This window comes from Hyaena hyaena, unplaced genomic scaffold, assembly GCF_003009895.1.
Source record: "Hyaena hyaena isolate Hyena2069 unplaced genomic scaffold, ASM300989v1 scaffold_158, whole genome shotgun sequence".
NCBI lineage: Eukaryota > Metazoa > Chordata > Mammalia > Carnivora > Hyaenidae > Hyaena > Hyaena hyaena.
The window spans coordinates 2,030,511-2,048,872 of record NW_024080790.1 but is presented as its reverse complement, the minus strand read 5'-3'; the positions used below and the strand labels follow the sequence as shown (position 1 = coordinate 2,048,872).

Genomic DNA, 18,362 nt, shown 5'->3' with positions numbered 1-18,362 from the left:
CTGCATCCCAGGGGCCTTTAATGGGTCTTGCCCCATCAACGTTTCTGTTTAGTAGTTGTCCTGAATTTGTCATCATTGTTTCATTTGTGAACTCTGGGCATGAAGTGGGAAGAAGAGGCTTTAGTGGAAGTTGAAAAGGCTGACTTTGGTGTGAGGGTGTGCCCAGAAATGTGGTAAGAGCAAAAGCGAAGAGCCCGAATGAACTTGTCTGCGTTTGCAAGTTGGGGACGGCACCGAAGTCTCAGGTATATCCTGCATGCACATCAGGGTCCTGTTACATGTCTCTCCTTCTACATCCCTGAAGCTCCCATTTTGAATTTTGGGTCACTTATCCTGTTACTACCACAGTGTCGGTTCACATGACTGAAGAAAGTATGGAAAGTTCTCCATGTCTGTGTTGGCCACTGCTTTGGTTTCATTTGTAATCTTGATGCATTTGGTGTTTTGTTTTGTTCTGTTTTTTCAGGGAAAACTGGATGCCTTGTGGGTCCTACTAAGGAAAGGATATGATCGTGTGTCTGTGATGCGTCCACAGCCCGGAGACACGGTAGGATTCATTAATGGTGTCATACACACAGTGTTTCTCTCTCTCACTCTGACTTTGATGAGCTAGAATAACTCCAGGTATATCAATCCAGCTGTTATTTCCTGTTGTGACAAATCAGATACTGATTGTCAAAATTCTGGGTTCTTTGCAAGACCTTGAGTGTTGACTTGCTTTTCTGGAAAGGATTTTGACAGAAATAGGTTGCGTTAAACTTCCTAGGACTTAAGCTTCTTATGTTATAGGTACACGGAGTGAAAGAGGCAGAGCTGGCCCTTCCCTAGGCTGTGCCAGGAGAGAGGCCTGCTGCCCCCCTGCAGTGGTGACCAACAAGATGCCAGAGCCAAAAGATGGGGCAAGGGAAAGGGGGCCGCAGAAAATCCACCCTCTTCTAGCAGGTGTCAGGCCCAACCGGTCCAAGACCTCAGGAGGTCCTTCTACCCTGATAAGGACTTGCCCCGAAACTGTCAGGCCAAACTTAGAGTGGCCAAACTTAGAGTGTCTCCAACTAAAAGGAAGCAGAAAGGGAAGAGTCAGCAGAGGCAACTAGGAACCATCTAGTCCGTCTCCATTTTGTGAATGAGAAAATGAAGGACGGGAGAAGCAGAATAACTTGTTCTGTTCCCAGAGTAACAGTGCTGGAAACAAATTGCGTTCTGCTGAAATCACATCGTTATTCTGTCTTCTCATAAGAGCTAGTCTCTCTTCCCTAAATTTTACAAAACAAAGCTTGGGACTAAATCCTCCCTCAACTACCAAAAAACTGTGTCTTCCATCCACTTCTCTGGATGCCAGGCACATTAACCCAAAAGCAAAATAAAGATGTCTGATTTGAAACTCCTTCCAAATCAGGTAGAGAACTTCTTTCTTGGCAGGAAATTCCAGGCAAGTTACTTAACTTCTCTGAACTCCCATCTTTATAAAGTAGATAATGCTGTGGCTGCTTGGAGAAGGTAATATTTGGAATGAATCTGGCCCAGTGTTGATCACCTAGGAATGCTCAGTCAGTGGTGATTATCATGATTATTTACTTCATGCTTTCCTACTGCCTGTGAAGGGCTGATACAAAAATTAAAAAGCATATTGCAACCGACGTGTATCAGGTAAGCTCACTGCTTTACTTACCCTGCCCACTGTTCAACACAGCATAGCTCGTAAAACACAAGAGCACAGCCTGTTAGGCAGGCCCCTCTTCCTTTGCACCTGATGACAATGGGTGGTTTGTGGCTGAGGGGATTTGGTCTAAAGTTTCATAGCCTGTGCAATTAGCTTTCCTGTCCACAGGTTGTGGCAGAAAGAAACCAGGTCATATAAATGCGGGGCTGACTTGGCCCTCATGGCACAAGGAATTTGTATTTTGTCTGTGGAAGTCAACAAGAACACACTGCAATGGCAGGTTTTAAAGTACAAACTCTACTTAACAAAAATGAACCCAGGCCATCAGCTTTGCACTCAGGGTGGTATTTGGCCTTATAAGTTATACATCAGGTTTCTGTGGGAAATTAAGAAATTTTTTAGCATACATGAGACTCATCTAATAGATCAAGAAAAAAAAAAAAAGATACCGTAAACTCAGGTTCGGCCATACTGTTTTCCTGTGTCAGACTGTGTGGGTCAAGTGTACAAGCATGTGTTTTTCAGAGCACCTGAAAAACATTGCCACTAAAATTTGTTAACATTCCAGTCTCCACTGACCAGATTGGCAGAAACAAATTCAGAAGCTGAGTCAACCTGAGAAGGAGTAGGGGATGTTATCGTGGATAAGATACAGGAACCAACACTGTTTGCATGGAAAGGCTAAATGGATAAATCCAAGAACAATGGAATGCAAAGCGATGGAATGTCCTCCAATGAGTCAGACCTAAACTGAATCTCTTACTAATTTTGACCAAAAGTTTCTATTAACGCTTGAAGATGTTCTCTACACTTTTGAGAAACACAAGACCACCCTGAATTTTCATCCTCTGATCACACAAAATAATAGACTTGAAGTACAAAAGGTCTATGAATTAGGATACATGTGACCATATGCTCAGCACTGTCACAAGTTACGATCGTCCAGCCTGCTTTTAAATGGGCTGGCTTTATAGAAATCCTGATAAAATGCTAAGACACATGGGAGAAACAGATGCAGAGAACTGTCCTTGTAGGTCACAACAATGGCCACAGACATCTTGATGTATATGGGGATACATGACAAAGGTCAGAGATTAAGAAGGAACAGGCATTCAAAGCTGCCTTGTGGCAACTCAGGAAAGAGTTCCGGGTGAGGGAGGACTATGTCATGGCTGCGTCTACATGCGTATCCTTTCTTGTTCTGCTTAACTGGGGGAGACTCCTTACGGATCTCCATCACTTGCATGGCAATGACTCTGTAAGAATTCCTCAGTACTGATTTATGGGGCTGACCACATTTTCCATAAACTCAAAATGACTACATCCAGGCATGTGCTCGTGAACAAGAGTCACAGGTTCTGAATTTTTCCTTTAAAACAAAAACAAAAATAAAAATCACCTAATTACATTCTCAGTTACATTCTGAATGGTTTCAAACACATGTTGACCTCACAGAAACCTGGCAGTGCTCCCTTCTCCGTTCCTGTGTGCCCCATCCTCCCCACAGTTAACCCACCCGAGCCCTACAGATGCAGACAGGGGCCCACCAACAGAGCCTTTGAGGCTGCCTGCCGAAAGGGCTGAGCGGCTCCAGCCTCTACCACAGAGTTGAGGGCTGAGGTGAGGGGAGGGGGGCCGAGCCCAGAGCCACACCCTTCCCTGGGACTGGCGCCCACCTCCTCAGAGCGGTCCAAGCCCCAAGTCAGGGAAAAATGTGAATAGGCCCACAGCAGGAGACACCACCCTGTCTTCCTTTTGCTTCCTGGGGTGGGCTCACAGTCCATTGTTCCTTGGTACCCACTAGGAAATCCCTGAGCCAACATCCAACGTCAAGTGCCAGAAGAAACCACTTAAATAGCAAGCCAGCAACACATCTGATCTATAATGTAAAGAGTGTGCTAAGCATTTGCTGAAACCATCCCCTGCTTCCACGATATAGCTACGCTATGCTCTTTCTAAAACACACATGTGAACGTGGCATTCTGAGGCTTCGGACTTGAAAAGACCAGGAAAAAGCCCCCCCACAACTAGCTTGATTTAGAAAGGCTCCCCTAATTTTAAACAGAGACGTAAGGAAGCTTCAGAAATCAGGGTTCGTGGAACCCAGTGGTTTTCAACCTGGTTGCACATTGTGATAACCTGAAGAGCATTCAAACGCTGATACCGGGATCCCCTCCCCAAGGGTTCTGTTTCATTTGTCTGGGATGAAGTCTGGACATCGGGGATTTTAGAGGCTCCCCAGGTGGTTCTAATGGCAACCAGGATTGAGAGTCAGTGATCTGGTCCAATTCCCTGTTTTTCATCCAAGACTGAATCTTCTCTTTCCTTCTCCATCGATTTGGAGGCAACGGTCCACACTGCTCCAGAGACCCGACGCCTGTGTCTCACAGGCGTAAGCGAAATGGATGATTACCATGTGCGTGGGCTTCCACCAGTTCCTTTCCTTCCAGGAAGATGGTTAACACAGATTCGGGTGGCTATCTTATTGTTACTGCTTGGGGGGAAAGGATGGAGAAAAGGAAACGTAACTCTGCCTCACATGTTGTTTTCTTTTTTTCCCTGGATAGAATTCAGTCAATATATTGACCAGTCTAAACCCTCTCCAGTTGTTTTTACCTCAGCTTGAGCCATCCCCCTTCACGTGCTCTGGGAGGGACCGGCAGGAGTTGGATGTCTTCTTTGTTTTCAGCTGCCCGGTTTCTCCCAGATCTGACATCAGGAGGCCGGTACATTCCATGACTATCAGCAAGAACAAAAAACTAAGGCACATTCTGAGCTTGTTTTGCAAGGCTGGGCCTCCTTGCAGTCAGAAGAGACCCAGGAAAAGCACACACATAAATGTACATAAACAACGTTTGAAACTTATTTGAAGCTCGGCCCCAGAGGTTGTGAAATCCTCTCCTGGAGCTCCAGCCTTGGGCTGCTGTCTGTGCCGCGGCTTCCAGGAAGGGAGCTAGGCGGGTCACGTGGGCACCGTGTCTCCCTGCTGTCACTGAAGCCGGAGTGAGCTGGGCAGGTTATCTCTGAGGGTAGAGAGCGTGCTCAGCCCAGTCCTTTGAAAGCAGATGAGCTTCCCGTAACATAGGCAACTCAGAGAAAAGTGTCTGCATTCTGTTTCTCTCTTTCTCTTTTCTCCATTTTCCACATTCCCTGCATTACCTCTTTCTTCTTCCCTCTTTAACTTGGCTGCCTTCCCTCAAACACTCTTTGATCAAACATCTATTGTACTCCCACTAGGAGCCCATCACCGGGCCAGTACTAGGGATACCGATTAGAATAGGACTGAATTCTGGCTTCCTGGAGTTGAACTTAGGACGTGGAAGAGAAGAAAGGGTCAAGTATTGTATTAACTGCAGACGGTTATAGAAGCACAGACCCATTCACAGCAACTTTGGGAATGATGTTGATCTCTGTTTACAGAGCAGAACCTGAGGCTTAGAGTAGGTTATTAACTTTCCGGAGGGCACACTGCTGCTAAGGGGCAGAGGAGGGGCTTGAATTCGGGACTGTCGGAAACTAGGGATTCCTCAAGTCCTTTATGCATTTGACAGATACTTGTTGAGCACCTTCGGTGAGATGAGCACTGTGTGTGAGCTGGCTGCTCACTTGCAGCGTCCTTGCTCTTGAAGATCAGGGACAAATGGTCAAGTCCCCAAACATGGCCCATGTGAAAGGCTGTGTGATGGAAATGAGCACATGAGGTGTGAGGGATACACCTCACGTGGGTGTGAGGGATACACCCAGGAAGGGCATTTCACCAGACTGGAATAAAAACCGAATTCTAGAAGTGACATTGAAGCTGAGAGTGGGAGAGTTAAAAACAGACAGTTATCCTAGTGAGAAGGACCCCAAGGTGGCCCTGTGGCACCTGCTGGGAGACCCCAAGAGTGGGGTACGTTGGAGGACAGAGTGTGAGACAGTGACAGCAGGCCACGTGGGGCACTTGTCATGGGAGCCCACTCTGAGGACAGTGGAGAATTACACAAGGGTTTTAAGCGGCGAAGCGATCGGATTTATGTTTTAGAAAAGTCCCACTGGCTGCAGCATGGAGATGGGAGCAGTGAGGGACGCTGGACAGAAGCAGTGGTGGGCAGGGAGGAGAGCCTGGATTCCGGAGGTGCTGAGGAAACAGAATGCCTGGATTTGGTAACTGGCTGGGTGTGGAGGATGAGAGAGAGGAAAGTGTCAGGAAGGACCCCCCAGGGGGTGGTCTGAGCCGGCAGTGATGCCACCAGGATGAGGGCAGGAAGACGAGCGATGGGGGCAAAGAGGAGGACTTAGCCTCATAAGCCTCATAAACCTCATAAGACTCTTGGCAAGTCGGAGGCACTGTGGGAGCATCTCTAAGCAGAGATGGCCAGGCCCGCGGCCAGGAGGTGCTCGTTCTCAGGGTCACGCACGGGCAGGGCTGGCACCTGCTGGGACCCGAGAGTGAGCGCCTTCTTCAAGTCTGCACCCTAGATGCCCCACCGGCCTGACACTGGTCCCTGCCTGTGTCGGAGGCAGTTCTGTTCGGTGAGAGTTCAGAGCTGGAGACAAAGATTTGGGAAGTGTCAGCATGGCAGTTGTGACCCGTGTGAGTAGGTGGGGAACTGGGGAACGGTGAACCCCCAGGGTCAGGTCCTTTAAGTCAGGGTGGGGAAAGAAAAAGGGAACAAGAAAGAAACTAAGAAAGACCAGCCAGAGAAAGAAAAGGTGCAACAGGAGAGTTTGGGCCATGGAAACTGAGAAAAGAAGATACATCACTGAGGAGGTCAGTGTCAAGTGCTGTAAAATTTAGACACAAGCTGGCACCGGTTCTTTAATTACACAAGGTTATGGTGCAGTATGACAGGCCCCAAGAGGAAGAGGTTGAAGAGAAGAGCTCATTGATGGAGTGCGGGAGCCCTTAGGAGCAGGGCTTAGAGGACCTGGAGCCCCGGAAGTGCCGCTCTTCCATGTGAGCTGGGTAGCGGAGCCCAGGCGGGCTCTCAGGTGTGGGTGAGAGGGCAGGAAGCCGCAGCACCCATTTGGTGACTTCTGTGTCCCCCACGATGATGCTAGTGGAGAGTCAGGACGAAGCTCCTGAGAAGGTTGGATGAGGCAGAAGCAGCCACACCTTTGGAATCCCATCGCTCCTGTGGGTCAGCGCTCTCTCTAGTTCAGGGTGGACGTCTCCACCGCGTTCAAGAAACATGAGTAATTGTGGATGCAGTGTTACAAGCAGTTCACTTCAAAACTCCACCCCCAAGCAAACCCCCTTTCTGGTCTCTTGAATATATTGCTGTAGGTTTTATTTCTCAGAAGCAGAATGGAAATAATGACCTAATTTACCCACAACACTTAAAGAGCAGTACTAAGTGCTTTGGGGCTTTTGTTTTGTTTCCTCACTGGAGGTCACCCACTGCTCTAAGGAGTCAAAACCGTAATATCTAACCACTGCCAACAAACTAGTTTCATAGCAGTTTACAATCAGCTACATTATAAATTACTAAAGAACGGGACCCTTGTCGTATATAAATACTGTGACATAGCACCGTGTCCCATAGAAGAGGCATCAGTAAGTATTCTTGATCAGGATTAGCATAAAGCAGTAATTCTGGAACTACTCCATTGCTCTACCATGTACCAGCTGGTGACTATTTCACATCACTTTTTAAGATCAGTTCCATTTTGGGGCGCCTGGGTGGCCTAGTCGGTTAAGCGTCCAACTTTCGCTTAGGTCATGATCTCGCAGTTCGTGGGTTCGAGCCCCGCGTTGGGCTCTGTGCTGACTGCCAGCTCAGAGCCTGGAGCCTGTTTCAGTCTGTGACTCCCTCTCTCTCTGACCCTCCCCTGCTCGCGCTGTCTCTCTCTCTCTCTCTCTCCTAGAAATAAATAAAACATAAAAAAAAAAAATTAAAAAAAAAAAAAGATCAGTTCCATTTTTCCAAGGAATTGTTTGCAGGGGGCACGAGTGCCTAGTTATGCAGGCTGTGCCCGTGATGGAGGGCCAGCCCGTGCACAGCCGGACAGACAAGCTCCCTGGAACAGGCATGCATTCCACCTCAGACAGAAGGGCCTTTTCCTGAATCACGCAAAGGCACCGTGTGGGTTAGCGGCGGCCCCCACCATCAGAAACAGAAAGCAATTAATTTCCTCCCAAGCATTGCTTCAGGAAAATATTGCTCAGTCCAGTGGGTTCTCCCAATATGATCATCCGCTGTAACATTTTTTTCACCATTTCTTACACTCACCAAAAAGTGTTTGCTTAGTTAATAGAGTTTTTGTCCTACCTTATCTTTTCTCTTTATTCAGTTGTGATCACACTGTGTATGATTTAGTATCGAATTCTTTCATTTAAATTTATGCTGTAAGCATAAGGGGGAATTAATTTTTTAAATCACTTTGTTTCATAGGCAATTCAAATAATTGAAAACTTTTATGTGTGCTGATAAGACATTCCTCCCTGAATATTGGCAGTTTTAAAGCAGATGATGCATGTCTGTGTCGAAAAATAGCCATTCCCATTTGAGCTGCTTGTTGCTGAGACCACAGGGCCAACTGGCTTATGTGCTGGCACATGGGATTTCTAACACACACTCAAACAAGCTGGTGAAGCTTGATAATGTGGGCATCCAGAATAAAAAGGTTGGTTGACATTCTATAGGAAGTTCACCTAGATCCTGCAGTTCTTTTTTTTTTTTTAAGATTTTATTTTTAAGTAATCTCTACCGACTGAGCCAGTCAGGTACCCCAAGCCTGCAGTTCTTATCAGTCATTTCCCTTTTGCAGAGAAACCTTTTGCATTTCAAACTCCTAACTTCAATTTTCCTCTGAATTTGCTTCATTGTGTCTCTGATCAATTCCTCCATTCTGACAACACTGACTGTTGAAAATAAAATGGAAGCACCTGGGCGGGGCGCTCAGTCTTTTGAGCATTCTGCTCTTGGTTTCAGCTCAGGTCATGATCTCACTGTTTATGAGTTCGAGCCCCAAGTCAGGCTCTGTGTTGATGGTGCAGAGCCTGCTTGGAATTCTCTCTCTCCCCCTATACCTCTCCCCCACTCACGCTTACTCTCTGTCTCTCTCTCTCTCTCTCTCTGTCTCTGTCTCTCTCCCTCTGTCTCAAAGTAAATAAAACCTTTAAAAAAAAGGAAAATGAACAGAGCAAATCCATGAACTGGAAATGTTTACTCAGTTCACTAAGTATGATCATTACCAGCAAATGGCTGCTGAGGCGCCATGAAGGGCACTGTGGAAAAGGCAGACAAGCATGAGACATGGTCGTGACATCAAAGACTGGTTCAGGAGATGAACAGATGGTGGCCAAGGTCACTCCCTTGGCAAACCAAGAGAGGGCTGAAGGAAATGAGAGCAACAGAGAAAGGGCAATCACTGGCAGCCTAAGGGGACAGGAGGCCTCCTCCCGGAGGACTGGTAGGACTTGCCCTTGGTGTTGGAGGCAAGCTGGGACTTAGTCAAGCAGACAGGATATAGAAGGGCTGAGGTCGCAGGTCTCCAGAACCGGGATACAGGCCATAAGTGCCCTATGGCCAACAGTGGGGACACATCTCAGGCTGGAGTGCAGAGAGTTCATGGTCCCCCTAAGGCTGCAGGCTGCACATGAATGAGATTTCACCACCTTGATGGGCAGACTAAAAATTGTGGACCTAATTCTATAACCACTGCGAGCTAATCCTCATCTGGGATAAATATTATGGTGCCAAAGTATATTGTATTTCAAGACATTTTATCTAATACAAGTTTAACTAGAGATTAATGGCATTTTTAATTTAAATATAAAATTTGGCCACAGACATCTTGTCTTATAGAACAGCCAGATGAAAATTGTTCTACCAAAGCTCAGCAACAGTCGGTCTAATATGTTGGGAACCAGTAAATAGGCTATCGCAATGAGCCAAGCATGGATCATGAGGCTTGAATTTAGATGGTGACACAGGGAATGAAAAGACATAGGTGGCACTGTCTCAAACCGGCTGCAGCACTGCATGGAGAAAGGGATCAAAAATGTTAGCATGGGGCGAGGGGGCGCCTGGGTGGCTCAGTCAGTTGAATGTCCAACTTTGGCTCAGGTCATGATCTCATAGTTCATGAGTTTGAGCGCCACATCGGGCGCTGTGCTGACACAAGTTAAATCCTTGTAATCTTAGGCAAGTTACTCACCTTCACCAAGCTTCAATTCCCTCGTTCAAAAACATGATCTAATAATCCCTACCACTTCAGGTGTTGTCAGGATTAAATACAATGACAAATGTAAAGAATTCAAGTAGATGGGAGTTCGTTTTCTTCCCTTCCTTCTCCCTGAAAATTGCAATTAATTTCAGAGAAGTTTGTTACATCTCAACACGAATAAAAACTTTTCAAAATTAGTCTCTTATGTTTACATCAGCATTGACAAAGCAAATCAAGGTTATCTACAAACTGAAGTCTTTATGTGAAGGTCAGTTTTCTAACACAACAATCTTTTTTTTTTTTTTCTCATTTAGAGAGAAAGCATGAGTCAGGGCGAGAGGCAGATGGAGGGAGGCAGGGAGGGAAGGGGAGAGAGAGAGAGAGAGAGAGAGAGAGAGAGAATGAATCTTAAGTAGGTTCCACGCTGAGCACCCAGGCTCAGTCCCACAACCCTGGGATCATGACCTGAGTCAAAATCAAGAGTCCACTTGGTTCAACTGAGTGAACCACCAAGGCATCCCAACAGACAGTCATTTCATATTGGTTGTTTTTTTTTTTTACATTGAGGACGCTCAAACTTTCTGTGTTTGACACCAGCCTATAAGTGCCCAACACGTCTGGAAAAAGTTCTATTTGCTGGCCACTGACTCCTGACCTTTTTCAACTTTTGTAAGAGTTGGGGCTCCTGGGTGTCTCAGTCAATCAAGTGTCCAACTTCGACTCAGGTCATGATCTCACTGTCTGTGAGTCCAAGCCCTGCATTGGGCTCTGTGCTGACAGCTCAGAGCCTAGAGCCTGCTTCAGATTCTGTGTCCCTCTCTCTTTCTGCCCCTCCCCAACTTGCATTCTGTCTCTCTCTCTCTCAAAAATAAATAAACATCAAAAAAAAACTGAAAAAAAAAACTTTTGTAAGAGTAGATCATTTAAGGAAAAGAAAAGTAAAGCAAATTATAGGAAATGTTCCTAGAGGGTGTGATTTATTTTGGCAGAGCACCTTCCCTGGATATTCGAATTCTCAGTAGTATTTATCCAGTTCTCACCCTTGGAAATCTTTCCTTCACTGTCTCATTGGAGAGGGATATGAGTACTTAGAATTCTTGGCTCACTTTCTTGAATGTGAAAAAGTTCAAGACACCCTATGTCCACAGCGAAAACCAAACTGTGCCCAAAACCTGCAAAGTTAACTTTTTTCAGAGAAGTCAAATCCATAGTTGATGCTGCAAAATATATCATCAAATATACATCTTGAGGGTTTTTTTTTTTTTTGCACCAACTTCCTTCCCCACAGTAGGAGGTCTTTCTAAGTAAATAGATGGGAAGGCCGCTGATGTGGTCGAGGACTCTCCCACCTCCCTCTGCCTCGTTTGCAGTCCCCCACAACTTAACCTTCCTTTCTACACACACACACACACACACATCAACATCATCATCAACATCATCATCATCATCATCATTTTATAGATTCTCTTAGGACTTTCATGTTTGAACCACCTCATCTCCCAGATAGTTGCAGCAACAGAAGCTCACATCCTGGTATCAAGTTGCAAATAGCAAACAGAGGAGAAGTAAATACTAGAGGCTGAACAAGACAGGCTTGGGTGATAAAGACACCCCTGTTCAAATTCTCTGACCTTATTGTTTCCTTCCAAACAGAATCAGGATTGAGGGGGGCAGGGCTTGGTTCTAGGGTCAGAATTGCACCCAAGTACATAACATTTCAGGAAGTTTGCTACTTTTCTCAAACACGATGTTTATGTCTGGCCACTCGGCTGCCACGAGCCTGTCCCTCCAGCTGAGGGCATTGGGAAAGATCATCTCTAGGGAGAGTCTGTGACTCTGCAATAGGCTTCGGTTGCAAATCATCCTAACCCCAGCTGATGAGGAATTGTGTTCTGGCTAGAAGTGTGGCTTGAATCATAGATGACAAAAGCTGACCCAAGAGATAGCCTTCCAGAATTCACAGTGTGGAGAGGAGCCAGCCTCCTGTGGAACATCCAGCACTCCCAAGTACATTTGCTCAGTTTCTCCCTCCACCACCTTCCCTCATCTCCTTTTTGGATACTGGGAAGATGAGGCTTGGATAATAAGGTCCCTGCTCTGTTCAAGGTCACAAAGGGGGTTAGTGGAAGTGGCAAGATGGGACCCGACCAGCCCTATGCTGCCTGGCTGTCCTGTGTCCTCACCCCAGGCCAGGAGAGGAGGGTAGGGCTCGTGAGTGGGCTTGATCTCTCGAAGAGAAGGTAGGACAAGACCTAGTTTGGGAAAGCAGAGCGAATCCGTGCCACCCAACCACCTCCTTTTCTGTCCTCCTCCCTTGCCCACCTCCCAACACCTTTCCATTTGCATCCTGCCCAAGACGAGACGTCACTACCAGTGTCGTCCCAACCTGGCCTGCTTTCCTGCACAGTGTGCCGTGCTCCCAAATTACCTCATGTTCTTTGCGCTTCCTGCTTCCCCCTCTCCCTGTCTCCCCTTAACCACCAACACCATGTCTAGCACAGAGTGCACCCACTCATTCCACAATTCGGTCTGGAACTCCTACTCTGTAGCAGGCTCCAAGCTCCACAGCAGGGATTTCGCATGAACGAGGTGGAGTCCTGACTACTACAGAGCAGTCAGAAAAGCACTAAGTTGTACTCGATGTGGTAAGTGGTGTGGAATGGGAGAGTTGGGGATTCCATGCGAGCACAGAGCAGGGAGAGGTAACCCAGCCTAGGGGATCGGGGAAGACTTACAAAATCACAGACCATTTGACTGTGACCTGAAGAATGAGCTTTCCCAGGGAAGAAAGGGAAAGGACCTCCTGGATGGGAGGAACAGCATGTGTGAAGCCCCAGGTAGGAGAGGAACAGAAAGCTTACCAGAATCTACAAAGCCAGTGCCTCAAGGCCCTCACCATGTCTACAGACCAAGGTGTGGTTCTCCAGAGATGGCCAAGTCACCTTCTGTGCTTGTAAACAATAAGCCTCCCTCTAAATGAGGACTAATTCCATGAGAACTCCCCAGAGCCCATGGTTCCCACTGCAGCCCCTCAGCAGCACTACCTTGTTCTACACCAGATCCTCTGTTGGTGGCCTAACGTTACGGACATGTTTGCTAATGGATCAAAGCAGAATCTCTTGGCAAAACTGGGCCTTCCATGTAATTAGCATCAAGCAAACAACCCACATGTCTGCCCTCCACACCAGGCTGCTCATAAGCAACGTGGATAGAGGCTTCTGAAAGGTTTAACCTGCCCATGTGAAAATTCCAGTCTCATCCAGCAGTACAGCTGTGCTTTCAGCTTGCTGTAGACTCTAATGCTGGAATGAGTCGTCTGTCCCTCAGAGGATCATCCACAGCCAGACTTTGATGCCTATCCTTTATAAAACTCACCCAATCCATATTTAAACAGTCCCAGACGATTAATAATAGACTTCTATGTCAAAGGAGAACAATAATCCTTGGACAATTTTATTCTGTAACAATCTTCTTGCTCTCTCCAGCCCATTCTGTTGATGATAGGTTTAGTTCTAATCCATTTCCAAGTTGACTTTTTTTAAATGGCAACAATCTGATTAGTGAAATTCTCTAGCTTTGTAAACCATGGAACAAACAGTCCCTCCCTGAAGAAACACAGCTTCTCATAAATCTTCCCCAGAAATACCAGAGTTAGAGGAGAGAAACACAATTTGATTTCAAATGAGTAATCTTCCCAACTGTCACTTCCAGAAGATAGATACATAGATGATAGATAGACAAATAGATGCAGTTTCAAATATAGTTTTACATGCCTTTAAAAGTCCCTGGATATCAGAAGATAAAAGAGTACAAAATATCTTTTCAGGAACATTTATATTGATTACATGTTGAAATGATAGCCTTCTAGACATATTGGGTTAATTAAATAAACTATATTTTTAAAATTAATTTCACCTGTTTCTTTTCACTTTTCACAAATCTGGCTATGAGAACACTGAAAATTGCACATGTGGTTCACACTCTGTTTCTTCTGGACAGCATTGGTCTGGAGGACTGGCATAGAAAACAGTTATAAAGAGGGGGGTGACATGACTTCAAAGAGGCCTTAAGTCCTCCAACCACCTGTATTTTGTGGGCACAATGAAATTTTCAGAAATTATGGGCATCTGCCTGCCTTTCCTGGTTTTCTGCTAGGTCAGCTGTGACTTTGCCTTTCTGGCCAGTTCCTGTCCCAAACTTCATGTTCTTAGCCAGAAGTCTTACGTCCTCCAGACCAGCATGTTAGGGTTTTTGTTTGATGCAAACAAGCATTTAAGGAGGCCTCTCTACTGCCTCTTTTCTCCACTATCATCACAGGGAAGAAAGGGCTTGCAGCATTTAAAACTCTGTTCTAAGTATGTGTACGTTTATGGGATTATCTTCTCTAGCTTTGAGAAATTCCTAGAAAGCAAATATTATCCCCATTTTACCAAAAAGGAAACTGACGCAACTTGAGCAATAATGATAACTAGTACTTTCCAAGAGCCTTATAATTTGCAGTTATTCTTTAGTATATTTTCTCTGATAACCCTTTGATGTAGGTGTTCTCATTCCCACTTTACAGATGAAGAAATTCTCTTTACAGAGGACTCAAGACCTTAGGCTCTACAACTGATAAATGAGAAAACTAGCATTTACTAATTCCACATGGATTTGTCATTCTAAGCCCTGGTGAACCAGGGCAGCCACAGTCCTCACATGGCATTTACACTGAGATTCCCAGCACCCCAGTGTTCTATTAAGAACTAAATCACAGGGGTGTCTGGGTGGCTCAGTTGGTTAAGCATCTGACTTCAGCTCAGGTCATGATCTCACAGCTTGTGAGTTTGAGCCCCACGTCAGGCTCTGTGCTGACAGCTTGGAGCCTGGAGTCTGTTTAAAAAAAAAAAAAAAGGACTAAATTACAGTTGTCTCCCCACCTTAACCCCAGGGGATATGTCCCAAGGCCCCCCATAGGTGCCTAAAACCCAAGAGTACTCTATATACGCTCCGTGTATATGTGCTTTTTCTTAAACTTAACATACCTATAATAAAGTTTAATTTATAAATTAAGCACAATGAAAGATAAATAACAATAATAAAATAAAACAATTTTAACAATATATTGTAATAAAAGTTATGTGACTGGTCTCTTTCTCTCTCTCCAAATACCCTATCATACCGCACTTACCCTTCTTGTGATGACGTCAGAGGATAAAATGCCTATGTGATGAGGTGAAGGGAAGTGAATGACACAGGCATTGTGACGTAGTGTTAGGCTACTACTGACCTTCTGACAGCACATCAGAAGGTGTGCTTTTGGAGCAGTGATGATGGTGGGGTGGGGGTGGAGGAACTGAAACCGTGGAAAGTGAAATCACAGAAAAGGGGGCACTACTGGAGGGTGGCGGGATAGAAGGAGAATGGGTATCTTGCCTGCATGGTCAGAAAAGCCGTGTCTTTGAAGAGGTTGACATTGAAGGTGAGACCTGAATGACAAGAAGGAACTGGCCACGTCAAGATCAGAGGACAAACGATTAATGCAAAACCTGCAAGGCTAGAGAGAGTGTGGCACGTCAGAGAAAGTCAGAGGCTAGTGCCAGTCAAGTGTAGTGGGAGACGGATGGGCGGGAAGGCCAAAGAGGGAGGCAGGGCCATGGCAAGCAGGGCTTGTAAACCAAGGAAAGGCATCTGGATTTTACATTGGGTGTATCATGAAGGCTTCATGGTGTTGAGGATTAGCGGAGGAGGGACGTGATCTAATTCGTATTCTGCAAAGACTGCCCATACTGCTGTGGGAAGAATCAGTCGTAGGAAGACCAGAATGGAAGCCAGGAGACCAGTGAGGAGGTTGTTGCAACAGTCCTGGGTGAGAGGCAGCAATGGTGCCCTAGAAAAGACGGAGTGGAAGTGACCAGGAGTGGATGGATTCTGGAAGTATGGTGGAGATACAGCTGATAATACTGGTTGATGGATACTTTATCTTTCTCTTGACCCGATGGTCCATCCAGTGCTCCCACACCTCCCAACCTCCTGAGGCTCTCTTCCTAACAGTCTCTGCTCTGGGAAATCTAATCCCTGTTCCCCCAGTTGTGGCCTCTCACAAATGCCTGAAAGCAGAATGAAACTCCAGCAGATTGCAATTATCTATCACCCCACTTTTTTTGCTGTGTTAATTCATTGTCCTGCCTTGCTGTTAGCCTCTTCATTGTTCATACTGACCTTTGGAAACACATCCATGATGAATAATGAGGACTTGCTATATTCCAGAACCACTTCAATGGAAATAAAGTGAAGTCATTCTATTCTTTCTATCTCTTTTCGGGGCTAGCAGGAGAGTGAATCCCTTGCACATTCACTTGCCCTGCTCCCACTGGGAGGCTGAAAAGCAGAAGAAGGTAATGTCATATATGCCAGTCAGCAGCAAAGGTACGACGCACCTGGGGGCACAGCACAGGGTAAGCACTGCTGAGTTGAGACAGAGAGGAAGGGGAAGGGAAATTGTATTTAAGAACCGAGTGATGTATCATAAAGTGATTGTTTGTCGGCTGCTGATAGTAAGATGGAGAAGAACGAGACTGTGGGTGGAAAGGGCAAGCCAGAGGCCAGGATCAGTCCGAAAAGACTGTAGAGAAGAGAGATGACTTCAGCTTTTCCTTAAAGGATGCTCAGGCTTTTGCTAAACAAGGAAAAGCAGGAAGGACATTAGATCCCAAAAAATTGTCAGTCAGCAAGTTTCTGTGTGCATGCATATGTATCTGCAACTCCTCACGCCAGTGAAAACATTTTCTTGGCTTGTGCATTGAGTTTTCATTGATACCCTAGGGCAATAAATGCTCTCAGTGGTTAAGGAATGAAAACTCACCCTTCTTCACCTACACAACACAGTCTCTTCCCAGGAAAACAGAGGGGGTCAACCACTGCAGTAGCAGGTGTCTGGCACATCTGCATACACTCCACACCCACCTCTCAGATGGGAGGGAGTTTTTATTCCTTCACAGCAATGAACTTCACTCCCTCTGAAACCCTCACTGGCTCCCACCCTCTGCCCACACAAGGTGTGTTTTTGCTGAATGCTTATTCCACAACTATTCATAGGATCAAATAAATTTGGAAAATGCTGTGCTTAACAATGTTAAACAGGGTGACTTTCCTCTGTAGGACGTTTAACAAGCCAGTGTGCATTATTATCATGCAGGATTTCCCAAGCCTATGAATGACTGATCTGTTTTTATAGTACATCACTTGGGACTAATGCCCTTCAGAAGACACTCTGGGAAATAGTGCACTAATCAGAATTTAGTCCATCACCTTCCGCAGTCAGTGAGGCCCTGCCTGCTTCTCCACAAGTCCTGACAAAGCAAACTGCCCACTGAGGCACTGTTTCAGCTGACATGCCTTATGCATCCCCACCTAAGAGCTTCACCAGTGCCGTGTGCTGGCCTAAATTATCCTGGCCCTTCCTCTCCTCTCCTTGTGACTCAATTCAAGTCCTGTCCTCTCTAGAAAGCTTCACCGGCCCCTTCCAGGACATGGAGATGCCTCCTGCCTGTGAACCCCATCAACTGCTTCATGTCCCATAGATCTAGCATCTCATAGCTGGTTTGTACCCTTTTCTATCTCTCGTACCTTGTACATGGGAGGTATTAAAGAAGAGGAGAAGCAGGAAGGAGCTAGAAGAAGAGGAGAAGCACAAGGAAAGAGGTCAGGGAGGAGGACAAGAAGGAGGCTGAGGAAGAGCAGAGAAGAGCATAGAGGTGACAAAGTGAAAGAGAATTCCATAGGACCTTAGGCCAGTGAGTGCAGGTGGAAGGGACTACTCCATGGAAAAGAAGATCTGTAAAGTCCTCTTCTATGACCCAGGGGCATGGATCTGGTCCCAGGCCCCACTCATAGGGCATCAGCTCTGACCGGAGGTGCTGTGTCTGAGAATGGCACCCATTGTGGTCTCTTAACTTAACCTGTGTTTAATAATAATAATAATAATAATAATAACACCATATATAAATGCACTATTAAGAAAACATCTATGTATTTCTTTCTTTGCTTTTGTAAGCAACATAATACAGTATACAATACACATTTAGTACTAAAAAGCCAAATAAATAACCTTCAAAGTAAAAATTACATGATCCTGAAGCTATTGTTTCTGCTAAAGCCAGTGCCTTCCTTTTACACAGGAGAGCCTAAAACCTGCAGAGCAACCTGAACTGGGGCTTAATCTTTGAATTTGTAGACCAGCACACTCACTACCTAGGCTGTTTTAAGCTCTGCTTCCCATGGCTGAAGAGTCTGTGACCTTTCTCTGGGCCAAATGGCCACCTGCCAGAGATAGAGACCTAAGAACCATTCCCACGTCTGCTTCATGCTTCTAAGTCACACAAAAAATGGCCACTCATTTAACAAACCTGCTTTCCTAAACCAGACATTCTCTTCTTTACCCCTGTACACTTAGAAAATGCCAAACACAATGGTGTATGTTGCAAATAAGGTTAAATGGGCATCTTCCAAAAAGAGCCAATTCTTTGTAGGTTGTCCATCCATTTCCATGGACTTAGTTACCTTCTGC

General features: G+C 45.8%; 1 protein-coding gene across 1 annotated transcript in view; it reads left to right on the top strand.

Annotated features, from left to right (window-relative positions):
• ANTXR1 (ANTXR cell adhesion molecule 1) overlaps positions 1-18,362 on the top strand; it is a 215,234-nt gene that overhangs the window by 169,770 nt on the left and 27,102 nt on the right. The window contains exon 17 of the mRNA XM_039239602.1: positions 467-547. Within this exon, the coding sequence (XP_039095533.1) occupies positions 467-547 (81 nt within the window). The remainder of the gene's footprint in view (positions 1-466; positions 548-18,362) is intronic.